This window comes from Dama dama, chromosome 6, assembly GCF_033118175.1.
Source record: "Dama dama isolate Ldn47 chromosome 6, ASM3311817v1, whole genome shotgun sequence".
Lineage (NCBI taxonomy): Eukaryota > Metazoa > Chordata > Mammalia > Artiodactyla > Cervidae > Dama > Dama dama.
The window spans coordinates 17,403,184-17,416,727 of record NC_083686.1 but is presented as its reverse complement, the minus strand read 5'-3'; the positions used below and the strand labels follow the sequence as shown (position 1 = coordinate 17,416,727).

The window sequence follows — 13,544 nt, the reverse complement described above, 5'->3', positions numbered from 1 at the left end:
ACATGGAAGCAACCTAGATGCCCATCAGCAGACGAATGAATAAGGAAGCTATGGTACATATACACAATGGAATATTACTCAACCATTAAAAAGAATTCATTTGAATCAGTTCTAATGAGATGGATGAAACTGGAGCCCATTATACAGAGTGAAGTAAGCCAGAAAGATAAAGACCAATACAGTATACTAACGCATATATATGGAATTTAAAAAGATGGTAACGATAACCCAATTTGCAAAACAGAAAAAGAGACACAGATGTACAGAACAGACTTTGGGACTCAGTAGGAGAAGGCGAGGGTGGGATGTTCTGAGAGAACAGCTTTGAAACAAGTATACTATCAAGGGTGAAACAGACCACCAGCCCAGGTTGGATGCATGAGACAAGTGCTCAGGGCTGGTGCACTGGGCAGACCCAGAGGGATGGGATGGAGAGGGAGGCGGGAGGGGGGATCGGGATGGGGAACACATGTAAATCCATGGCTGATTCATGTCAATGTATGGCAAAAACCACTACAATATTGTAAAGTAATTAGCCTCCAATAAAAATAAATGAAAAAAAAATACACCAACTTAACAAAAATAAATAAATAAATAAACAGTTAGTGCTTAAAAAAAAACAAGTAAATAATACCTATGCGATGAACATTTTTACAACATTAGAACAATCAGCTGTTTAATAATTGCAACTAAAATCTGACTCAACTGAAACTATTGGGCTCTTCAGGAACTTCAAGTTCCCTGCAATGACTGAGAACAAAAAGGAGAAAGAGCAGCAGCATCCCATGGAATGGGTAAGATGTTAGGATTTTCTGTGAGGCTGAGCCTGCAAGGTGGATACCATGCAAAGGAGACAGGTGATATAGGCTAAGGCAGTGGTTTCAAAATTTCATCCCATGAAATATATTGCAAAGTGATAACAAGGAGTTGATTTTCCTTAACTGCTGAAATGGAATAATGGCTCCCCCACCCTCCTTAACCTTTTTTAAATATAAACTTCAAAATAGACTGACAGATTTCAAATCCTAACTCCATTCCTTACCAACTATGTGGTTTTTTATAAATTACATGACACCTCTCTATATTTTATTTGGAGACAGTAGATCTGAAGAGTGTGGAGAATTCAGTAAGTGTATAAAAGACACATAACAGCCTGGTACACAATGAGGATTAAACAGTTGCATAAAAATTCTGGATTCTCAATGCATTCTGTACAGTAATGTGTAAGAACTTGGATTTTCAGGGTCCTCCTGGTCTTGATTTGACCACCAGCTCTATGACTTCAGACAAATTATCTGAGCTTCCTAAGTCAGTTTCCTCATTATAATGAGAAGAGGTTAATAACAGTAAGTCAATCATATGATTAGTGAGAATTTCAACTGAAATAATGCATCCCATTATTAAAAGCTCATAATGTTCAATACTGTTTTGTTGAATGTTTTCCTTGTTGACTTCCGGAATGCTGTAACATTCTGATTCTCTTCTTACCTCTCCATCCTTTCTTTGGTAGATGTTCCTGGACTCTTTTCCTTTGCCCTGCCTTACTCAAGCACCTTTTGTACATATTCTGTGAGAGAATCTCTGCAGTTTCTCTGCTCCAGCTGGCAATTCCTAAGTCTTTTACCTTCAATACCACACTCATATGCAACTTCTACTACCTTAATGTTTTACTTCAGAGTATTACTATCGTCTCAAAATGTACATGTCCAAAATAAAATTCTCATTTCCTACCACTACTAATATCCATTAGGGTTACGGAGGAAGTAGTTGCTTTTCCCAATTTCCCTGCTTTTGCGAAGACAACCATTCTCTTGTCATCCCCACTGTTAAGACCTTGTAGTCATCCTAGACACATCTATTTCTATCATCCTTCATATCAAGTCAATCACCACAGCACTAAGCAACCTGCCAAAAACCAGGAAAGGAGAAGTAAAAATCCTTGAAAAACAAAACCAGTTTTATTTCTTTTTTAAATTACTTAATTTATTTGCCTGTGTTGGGTCTTAGTTGTGGCAAATAGGCTCTAGAGCACACAGGCTTAGTTGTCCCAAGGAATGTCGGATCTTAGTTTCCTGACCAGGGATTGAACCCACATCCCCAAATTAATACCCAAATACATATCTGATAGAAAAACAAAATTAGCTATTATTTAAAATTACCCTCCTGCCTCATACACACACTTCCAACCACCTTTCCTAGGAGGATGAATATCAGTTGATAGTTGGAGCATCTTTTGCTTGTCATCTTCGGGACAAAGGCTTTTCATATTTCAAACAGTGGGAATAGGGAATACCACTGAGACAACCAAGAGACAGCTAAATTGTAGTGCATAAGAAGAAAGAGAGGTGAAGGGGTCAAGAAGGTGATGATGGGGAGGTAAAGATGCTGCAAGGGAAGGCCAAGGAGACCACCTGAGTAGCAGGTAGCTGAAGATGGACAGCAGGAGAAAACAGAAGTAGTGCTAACAAACTCTTCCATTAAGACTGAGACCATGGTTGGGTCCTGGTTGTACCACTGTGATGGTTAATTTTAAGCGGCAAGTTGACTGGGCTAAGGATTGCCCAGACAGCTGGTAAAACATTTCTCAGTGTGTCTGTGAGGGTGTTTCCAGAAGAGATTGGCATTTCAATCTGTAAAGAAGATTGCCCTCATCGGTGTGGGTAGGCACCATCCAATAGGAAAAAATAGTGGAGGATGAGTGAGTTTGTTCTCTTGCTTGAGCTAGGACAGCCATCTCCTCCTGCCCTTGGTCATCCACACCCCCTAGTCCTCAGGCCTTCCTACTCAGATGGGGATTTATACCCCTGGCTCCCCAGGTTCTCAAGCCTTTGGGTTTGGACTGGAACTACATCATCTGACTTCCCTAAGCTTCTAGCCACCAGACATCAGTTAGAGAGATGGACTTCTCTATCAAACAAAATTCACTTAGATTGCCAGGAACAAGAACCACAGGAATGTTTATTAGTTTTCCATGAATTAACTTTCATCCCTACAGAGTTGTAAAATAGCTTAATTGGATCAAAGACAATTGCTATAGACTGAATGTTTGTGTCTCCCCTCAACACACAAATTCATATGCTGAACCTCTACCCTCAGTGTGATGGTATTAGAAAGTGAGGCCTTTGGGAGGTAATTAGAATGAGAGGAGGATGGAGCCCTTATGAATTGGATTAGTGACCTTGTAAGAGGATACAAGGAGAAGTCAGCAGTCTACTACATGAAAGAGGGTGCTCACAAGAATTTGATCATGCTGGCACCCTATCTTGGACTTCCACCCTCCAAAACTGCAAGAAGTAAATTTCTGTTGTCTGTAAGTCACCTGGTCTATGTGGTACTTTTGCCATGGCGGCATGACCTAAGACAACAGTCAAAGGTGCATCCCTCTTTAGTATCAGATAATCCTCAGCAGGACTGCTAGGTAACATCTAATGCCTATTACAAGGACAGCCAGAGACTTGCTCATTTCTGAAGCTTTGTCACTTTTTCCTGACATTGGTATATTAATTTTCTTGGTGTTTTGAAACATTTATAAACCTCTTTGCTAATGTATGTTAATGATTGCATAGTTTTCAATAATTTATTTAATCCATATTTATGCAGAGTGACACTATTCATTCATTCTCCTGACAAGTGTGCCAAATGACCAGGCTGTCTAAATTTGCTTTCCAAGTAAGGTAATTGAAAGTCTTTCCTTATAAAAAATCTCAGTGTCCTTGCATAAAATGTTTTTATTGCACCACTAACTCCTCCTCAAAGAAACTGGAAATACCTTGGCAGACACAGTTAGTAAGGCATTTGTTCCCTAAACAAGGCAGTAGAATAATCTGAGTGGTGTGTTGCTGAAATCACAGGTCCTTCCTAAGCATATTAGGTTAACAACCTCTTCTGGTCCACCCAATCTAATAAATTTCCTACTCTAGACTGTTCTCAACTGCCTGGAGGGCACAGTGAAGGCCACAGCCCCTTCCCACTCCCATGTATCAACCCATTCCAGTTAAATACAGAAAATGATACTAAATGATCAAGGCATAAATTATTGTTAAGAGGATGGATGAGACTGATTTAATTTCCATAATAATTTAGGCTATTAATTTGGGAAGCAAATCAATTAAATCTCTAAATATATAATACAAACATTTTTTGTAAATCAAACTGTGAGAAAAGAGGGTCAACAGACAGTTCAGTTGAGTTCAGTCACTCGGTCGTGTCCAACTCTTTGTGACCCCTTGGACTGCAGCATGCCGACCCTTCCCTGTTCATCACCAACTTCCAGAGCTTACTCAAACTCGTGTGCATCGAATTGGTGATGCTATTCAACTACCTCATCTGCTGTTGTCCCCTTCTCCTCCCGCTTTCAACCTGCCCCAGCATCAGGGTCTTTTCAAATTAGTCAGTTCTTCGCATCAGGTGGCCAAAGTATTAGAGTTTCAGCTTCAGCATCAGTCCTTCCAGTGAATATTCAGGACTGATTTCCTTTAGGATGGACTGGTTGCATCTCCTTGCAGTCCAAGGGACTCTCAAGAGTTTTCTCCAATACCACAGTTCAAAAGCATCAGTTCTTTAGCACTCAGCTTTCTTTATAGTCCAACTCTCACATTTACACATGACTACTGGAAAAACCATAGCCTTGACTAGACGGACCTTTGTTGACAAAGTAATGTCTCTGCTTTTTAATATGTTGTCTAGATTGGTCATAGCTTTTCTTCCAGGGAGCAAGCGTCTTTTAATTTCATGGCTGTAGTCACCATCTGCAGTGATTTTGGAGCCCAAAAAACTAAAATCTCTCACTGTTTCCATTGTTTCCCATCTATTTGCCACGAAGTGATGGGACCAGATGCCATGATCTTAGTTTTCTGAATGTTGAGCGTTAAGCCAACTTTTTCACTCTCCTCTTTCACTTTCATCAAAAGGCTCTTCAGTTCCTCTTCACATTCTGCCATAAGGGTGGTGTCATCTGCATATCTGAGGTTATTGATATTTCTCCTGGCAATCTTGATTCCAGCTTGTACTTTATCCAGCCTGGCATTTCACATGATGTACTCTGCATATAATTTAAATAAGCAGGGTGACAATATACAGCCTTGATGTACTCCTTTCCTGATTTGGAACCAGTAGACAGACAGTAGGTGGTACTAAAAATACATCTAATTTTAGAAGTCTTTTGTAATATGCAGGAATAAAATAGATGCTCTGGTGGCATCATGACTCATGACTCATGACTCGATGGACATGAATTTGAGTAAGCTCTGGGAGTTGGTGATGGACAGGGAAGTCTGGCGTGCTACAGTCCATGAGGTCGCAAAGAGTTGGACATGACCGAGTGACTGAACTGAACTGAATGAAATAATCTCTGAAAAATGCTTGCTGATGATATTTTCTAAACCAAAAATTAGGCGTTATAAAGTCTAGCAAAATGTGTCTTTTTGTTTTTTTGCTATGAGAACATAAAGACATGGGAAAGATTTTTTAGATGTTTAAAACCATTATCAGGGGACTTCTCTGTTGGTCCAGTGGTTATGAATCCATGCTTCTAATGCAGGTGGCACAGGTTTGATCCCTGATCAGGGAACTAAGATCCCACATGCCACACAGCCCAGCCAAAAATAAATAAATAAAATAAAAATATTAAAACCACTATTATACATGGTTATATACTTGATAAATACTTTACTGAAAAAGAAACACATGCAATTGGGAGGATCTGGAAAAATCCAAGACATGTGATCTTCCTAACCAACAAGAGTCAATCTTTAAAGTGCTGTACTTCATTGACTCAATTAAGCCATCATTTTAAAAATTCACCATTATTTTATGTACTGCTGAGAAAAATACAGTGGCCAATTAAAATATAAAACAATGTTTTCTAATTACTTATTATTCTTATTGACTATAAGACACACTATGATTTCAGAGCAGTTAAAATATAAATTACAAGAGTGTCTTAAAGGAGATATGGTATTTGATATAGCTTGCAACAAATAGGAATTGTATAGCTTTTATTTCTCTGATCAGTAAGTCTTTTTTCACAAAGAGATCTTATGGCTATTATTACATATTATAAGGAAATGATTCCTATTGTAAAGTTGAAGTAAACAAGAGTTTGTAAGTAGAACACAAGTGGAAAGTGTCAGCTATGGCAACAGTGGGACCCGGTGGCGAGTGATGGTGCAGGCTGTGATGGTTTGCCCCAATGGGTCTAGCAATGTTGGCCATAGGTGGCTGGTTTGGGTGTGGCTTTGACTATGGTCCTAACTGCTGCCCGGCATCCTTTGTTCCTACCAGCTTTCTATTCTGGGTCCTTCAGCCTTCCAAAGAGTTCTGTGAGCTCCTCATTATCCCCCAATAAATTCTTTGTCTTCCTAAGTCAGCCAGACTTGCATCTAAGAACCTTGACTGATACTTCTGGATTTCAGCAATTTATTGAGCAGAAAGAATTGATACAATTTGCAGCAAATCAGTGATTTAGCTTTTCTAAGGACAGTTACCAATGTCTTCCACTTCTCTAAATGACTGTTTCCAACAAGGATATAAATCCAACCACGCATGCTAAGTCTCTTCATTCATGTCCAGCTCTTTGCAACCCTATAGACTGTAGCCCACCAGGCTCCTCTATCCATGGGATTCTCCAGGGAAGAAAACTGGAGTGGGTTACCATTTCCTTCTCCAAGGAATCTTCTCCATCTAGGGATTGAACCAGCCTCTCTTATGTCTTCTGCATAGGCAAGCATGTTCTTTACCACTAGCACCACCTGGGAAGCCCAAATCCAGCCATGTTCAACAATTAAAAAATAGTTGAATCATGCAGTATCAAAAGCACACATATACCCACTCTTTTAGAATGTAATTTACAAAGTCATAGAAGGAATACACTGCCTCTTTTACAAAGGAGTTAAATCATCAAAATATACTTTGCTCAGTTACTATGATTCAGTAGAGAAGCTAGAAATGGAAGGAATTCTGCAGTCATTATACATATGCAAATTACATGGTAGTAAATTGATTCCAGTTAATAATAGGAAATGCCAATTTCATTAATCTTACTGTAACAAAAATTAATTTGACAGACTGATGATTTCCTTGTACTTTTTTGCAAAGTTGCCCTACCCCATTTCATAATTTGTACCCACCTTACCAAAGCAAGGTCAACATATCCCTTTTTCTTCAAAATCCTCTGGGGTGTTGCAGCTTTAGTGAGTTTAAAAGCTGAATATTGCTTTCCTCAAGAAACAGAGCTTTTAATCATATAAATGGCAATAATAGGTAACACCTATAGAGCGCTTCACTAGGACCAAGCACTGTTCTATGTACTTTATGTATAGTAACCAGTTTAATCTTCATAAGAATGCTAGGAGGAAAATATTATCACCCTTATTATCTTCATTTTATAGATGAGGACACTGAGGCATGGAGGATTTAAGTTATCTGACTGATGACTGTAGCCCACCAGACTCCTCCATCCATGGGATTCTCCAGGCAAGGATACTGGAAGTGGGTTGCCATGCCCTCCTCCAGGGGATCTTCCTGACCCAGGGATTGAACCTGTGTCTCCTTTGGCTCCTTCATTGCAGGCAGATCCTTTACTGCTAAGCCATCAGGGAAGACCTGAAATCGGGGTTGCCTATATATAAAATTTGCTTCTTTCTATACAGCTGTACTTGCTCCTGTGATAATCAGATGTAACTGATTGTACACTGTTATTTTCCTTTGCAGTTTCATTGAAAATAAGGATGTACACATAAATTGTCCTTCAATAATTTACCACAAAATGTTTCTCTGGTTGCCTGAAATCATACATTCCTACCTCTGATAGGTATTTGGAGTTTCCCTGGTGGCTCAGACGGGCTTTTCTGGTAGCTTAGCTGGTAAAGAATCTGCCTACAATGCAGGAGACCCTAATTTGATTCTTGGGTCTACCCACTACACTATTCTTGGGCTTCCCTGGTGGCTCAGCTGGGAAAGAATCTGCCTGCAATGTGGGAGACCTGGGTTTGATCCCTGGGTTGGGAAGATCCCCTGGAGAATGGAATGGCTACCAACTCCAGTATTCTGGCCTGGAGAGTTCCATGGACTATACAGTCCATGGGGCCGCAAGGAGTCAGACATGACTGAGTTGCACTTTCACTGGTGGCTCAGATGGTAAAGAATCTGCCTGCAATGCTGGAGACCTCGGTTCGATCCCTAGGTCAGGAAGATTCCTGGAGAAGGGAATGGCAACCCACTCCAGTATTCTTGCCTGGGAAATCCCATGGACAGAGGAGCCTGGCAGGCTACAGTCCATGGGGTTGCAAAGAGTTGGACACAACTAATCAACTAACACTTCACTGATAGGTTATTAATACATGCATATCTATGGCTGAGTTGCTTTGTTGTGTACCTGAAATTGTTGCACCATTGTTAACTGGCTACATTCCAATATAAAACTAAAAAGCTAAAAATAAATAAATTTCTACCTCTGATTTACAGACTGAATTGACAGAGGGCAACAGAGAAAGACAGACAGATCAAGCCACAAAAGCTATAGTGCGGGTGTCCAAGCAACCAGAAACGCTTGGCTGAGGAAGATTTCTTCTTACCCTGGCAAGCCGGGGACATTCCAGTCGGGCGCCTCTGTGCCTCTGATGTGGAAAGCAGCTCAAATTCCCATGCAAGAGGGGAATGTTTACCAGTCTGGGAACATTCTGGGTACTCAGGGAAGAGGGTGATAAGGGATCCCTTCATCTTTGGGCAAAGGAGAAGGTAAAAAATCTAATAAAAATCATATAAATAGTTAGCACTCTCTCTTCCCTCTCTAGCAAATGCCTCACTCAGATTTATATATCATTTCAACATACTAGAAAATCTATAAATCCACCAAGAAACATTGGCCAAGTGTCTCCTGTGATTAGCCTATGTGCTTGAAGTTTACATAATGCCCTTTAGCAGATTAAACTCTTGTAAAACTAACAGGTGAGACCTTAGAAACCTTTACATGCCAGAATTTGTGTCACCGAACGTAAGTGTAATAAACTGAGAAAGTAAGCTCCCTGAATGATGGAAAATGAAAGATAAAAAATGAAAAAGAAAAGACATTGAGAAAGTCTGACACCATAGTCACAGTAAGGCCAGTGTGGTTGACTAAATAAAATGTACCAGTCATTACTATAACTCCCTTTTAATACATCTTAAAATCAATCTTTTTCATATCAAGTGAAAAACAAAGACACGTGAATACCTTTCTAAGGCTAAAATAGACTTTTTATTTTAAAAAAATGCAAATACTATATATCTTTCCCTGGTTATGCTGTACCTCTGCTATTCATTCATTTCTTGACTCACCTCAACCAAGTGTTGACTGGATGAGGGTGGGGGCCAGCACTGTTGCAAGGGATTGGACTGTGAGGATGAATAGAAAGTTGTTCCTGCTGTCTCGGTTCAGTGTAAGCACTCAATGAGTAGCAATAACTACAATGAAGACAGAAAGAAACGACCATCTGTGCTGAAACACAGGAAGTAGAATTTAAGGAAGGTCGAGATAAAGTAGTAAACTACTCTGGGCTCAATCGTTCAGTCATGCCCAACTCTTTGTGACCCCATGGACTGTAGCCCACCAGGCTCCTCTGTTCGTGGGGTTTTCCAGGCAAGAACACTGGAGTGGGTTGCCATTTCCTTTGGCAGTCTAAATACCTGGGCCCACATTTCCTGCTCTGGGACTATTTCTTCTGGCACGCACTCCTGCCCTCTATTCCCTCCTGACACTTTTCTCACGACCTTTCTCATCATCTTTTTTTTTCCCCTCCCACAGCAAAGGCAGAACAAAGTCAAAGGAGCTCTTGCAGGGACTTCCCCGGCGGTCCAGTGGTTAAGAGGGCACCTGCCAATGCAGGGGACACAGGTTTGGTCCCTGGTCTGGAAAGATTCCACATGCTGCAGGGCAACTAAACCTGCGTGCCACAACTACTAAACTTGTGCTCCAGAACCCACAAGCTGAAACAAGAGAAGCCACTGCAATGAGAAGCCAGTGCTCCACAACTACAGAGTAGCCTGTGCTCACCGAAACTAGAGAAAGCCCCTGCACAACAACAAAGACCCAGCACAGCCCAAAATAAACAAACATTTTTAACTGGTCTTGGGTCGATTAGGGGAAGGAGGAAACCATTTGGGTGCCATGCCAGGTCCCCTATTCTTGAGCCATGGGAGAAAGGAAGGACTGGAATCTGATGAAGAGAGGCTTTAGTTGCAGAATCATTTGTAAGCTGGAAAGGACCACAACGGCCATCCTTGCAACTACCCACTTTATAGTTGGGGACGCTGAGGCTTAATGACTTATCCAAGGCCACACCCAATTAGTGACATTGGTGGAGCTAGAACTCAGGCTTCTTTACTAGACCTCAGATGGGAGACTCCATCACTGCCTTCGTCAGTTTCTTCAACCTTATGTTCCTGAGAATCAGGCAGTGCTTCAACTCTGTTCTCCAAAGAAATGAAGAACAATGGATTAAACCAGTCACCCTATAGTCTTCTGTTCCTTAGGGATAACCACGCCATGACTGTGACTCAAAGGACTTATTTTCTCATACCTGTTGTCATTTTTGCTCTTCCCAGAAGACTGATGTTCCTTTCTATCCCTTTGAAAATATGACAACCCAATCTGAACTCAGAGCTTTAAAGATCTGTTTGATGATGGAAAATAATGTCTTTGTGCCCTGGTTTTCAGTGCGTCCTACTTTGACTTTTTATTTTTGCTTGTTATTCAGTTTTCAGAACCACCTTACTTGTTTTCAGTGGGTCAGTAATGACCTTGGGAGGTTTATATTTTGATTTATTTCTATAAGTATGTCCTACTAAACACTGTCCTGTTTGTATGATGGCCTGTCTCCTCTCCACACCTCGCCCCTTGTGTCAGCTTGTCAGTAATGACCAGGTGGTCCATACGTGTCAAGAAAACTAATCACCTTCTAACAGGATTTGGAACGGAATTAAGGCGGATCTTGTGCCCTTCCTGTTCCAACTTTAGCAGCTCAAGGTCCATGACTGCTTAGAGATTAGCTGGTTGGCAACCGCACCTGGTGGCATCTCAGAGTCCTGGTTCTCTCTCCAGGCCCTAGGCAGTGAATTTTTTGAGATTTCAATCCGCGAATTCCTTGGAGAAGCAGTTCGGGCATGTCGTTGAAACTGGCCATCTCACCCCAGGACGCCCAGTGAGGCCAACGCATCTCCCATTTTTGCAGGTGATGACACCGGGCAGAACGCCGCCAAGTCGTCGGGTTCATCCAGCCCGACAGGTTTCTGCTTCTGGACACCTCCTAAACCTCTGAGGTTTGAACGCCGAGGTGTGTCCAGCTGCCGCGGCGCGGCCGGAGAGCCCTGAGAAGGGGCAGGGGCCGAGCGCGGTCAATATTGACCGGGCGGCCTCCGAGGAGTTCTTCCGGCCCTCCCAGTGGCTCCGGGGCGAGTCCACAAGTTCTCAGCCCTCACTTCCGAGCAAGCAGCTCGACCCTCCTCCGCCTCCCTGCTCCTCCCGCGCGCTCCAGCCCGCACCTTGCCTGCGAGCCGCCCCACCTGCGCGCTCGCAGGAGGCCGGGGCGGAGCCTCGGGTCGGGACCCATGACGTCACCCCGGCGAGGGAGGCGGGGCTGTGGGAACCGCAGTGCAGCGCAGAGGGGCGGGGTGGGGCGGGGCCTGCGGCGCGTGACCTGGCTGCAGGAGGCAGGAACCGGGAGAAAGGTGTAGGGGGGCCGGGAGCGGCTCACTCCTGAGTCCGGGGGCGGGGCGGGGAGTGGCTGGGCCCGGGCGGCGGGCGCCCCGGCTGAGCGCTAAAGCGGGTCAGGCTAGCTCCTGCTCTCCCGGTCCTTTCTCCTCCTCCCACCTGGGCCTCCGCGTGGGGACGCGCACCTGGCAACCAGCGGCCGCCCTCCGCCGCGCCCCCGCCTTCTCCGCTCGGGCCGGGCTCCCCGAGCCGGCCACGAGCGCTCGCTCGTTGATGCCGTTTTGGGGGTGACCCGGCGCGGCGGCGGCGGCGGCAGCGGCGCCTCCAGGTGGGGTGCGGGGGGCCGGGGGGAGGCGTGTGAGTGGCCGCGGCTTGGCCGGACTTCGAGACCTCGCGCGCAAGCTCGGATTTCGGGGGCGCTGGAGGAGACCGGCCCGGCTGCGCGGGAGCCGGAGATGTGGGAACTCAGGCACCGGGGAGGCGGCGGCCCCGGCCCCGGGGGAGAGGCGGCGTCGCCACCCCGCGAGGGAGAGGCGGCCGGCGGCGACCACGAAACCGAGAGCACCAGTGACAAAGTAAGTGGAGCCCGAGAGGCGCAACCCCCGCGCCCCGGGCTGCGTCTCCTGGGGGCCGGGACACCTGGGCGGGAGGGAGCGAGGGTGGGGCCCCGCCGAATGTCAGGTGAAGCTGCCCGCCGCGCCGCGCTCCGCCCCGGCTGACTTCAGTGGGAGCCGGACCCCAGCGACGGTGCGCTTCTCGGGGTGACCGCGGCTGCTCCCGGGAAGGCTGCAGGATTCAACTTGACTCCAGTTTACTTTCTGCGATTCCAGTCCCCCCTCCCCGGGGTCTGGGGCCGACGCTAGAGCCGGGATGGTCCCTCCCACCCGAAGAGTTCGCAGCGTCTAGTAGCCGCGCCTCCCGCCTCTTCTCTGGAGAGTTAGGACTAAACTTAAGACACGCACCTTCGCTTCTAACCTGTCAACGGACCCTGACGCTCGGCTTCTCGCGCTCCCCCATCAGCACTTTCGTTTCCTCTGTCCTTTCTCAGAATCATAGATTTCAGAGGTTTGACCCCGTTGTGACCCTCCAGCTTCTTTTGAGTCCGCGGCAGACAATGCACTTCTACCAGCGGATTTCATCTGACCTGATAACGTGAATTTATAAGGACTTTTAAAATTTCCATCTCTACAGATTGCCTTTACTTTACCTTGAAGAATAAGTAGATGTAATGCTAGTATGCTTTTTAAAAAGTTGGAGAGAGACAGACTTCAGCTTATTTGGTAATACAGTGGTGCAAGTAGAAATTTGGGCAGGGGGGAATCCAGTTTTACAACTTTTTTGTCCTGGACAGTTTAGGAAATTGGGCCAGGCAATACGATTGTTTTATAAAATCTTCTATTAAATTCCATTTTATCTTAGAAACTCAAAGCATGGAAACTAGTTCTGGAAGCAATCTTTTGGAAGCAGGTACTGCAGTTTGTATTACAGAGGTGAAGTAGATTGCCCAAGGTCAGGTCAGGTCAGTGGCCTCTTGGAACTAGAGACTGTCCCTGATTCCCTTTTTTCTTGTTTGTACAGTTGCTGAGAAGGGTTTCCCTGGTGGCTCAGATGGTAAAGAATCTGCCTGCAATGTAGGGGACCCAGCTTCAATCCCTGAGCTGGGAAGATCCCCTGGAGAGGGGAATGGCCACCCACTCCAGTATTCTTTCCTGGAGAATTCCGTGGATAGAGGCTACGTGAGTCCTTAGGGTGGCAAAGAGTTGGACCCAACTGACCGACTCACACACTGTTGCTGAGACTCACAGTTCCAATTTGGGGAGGGTTCCGCCAGAAACTTGATGCTGATGAACTTGAGGTA

The 13,544-nt window shown here is 44.6% G+C and overlaps 1 protein-coding gene across 1 annotated transcript in view; it reads left to right on the top strand.

Annotated features, from left to right (window-relative positions):
• The first annotated feature begins 12,007 nt into the window (after nt 1–12,007).
• The window catches only part of CDS1 (CDP-diacylglycerol synthase 1), a 66,913-nt gene continuing 65,376 nt past the window's right edge, over nt 12,008–13,544 (top strand). The window contains exon 1 of the mRNA XM_061145617.1: nt 12,008–12,261. Coding sequence (XP_061001600.1) covers nt 12,142–12,261 — 120 coding nt within the window. The 5' untranslated portion in view covers nt 12,008–12,141. The remainder of the gene's footprint in view (nt 12,262–13,544) is intronic.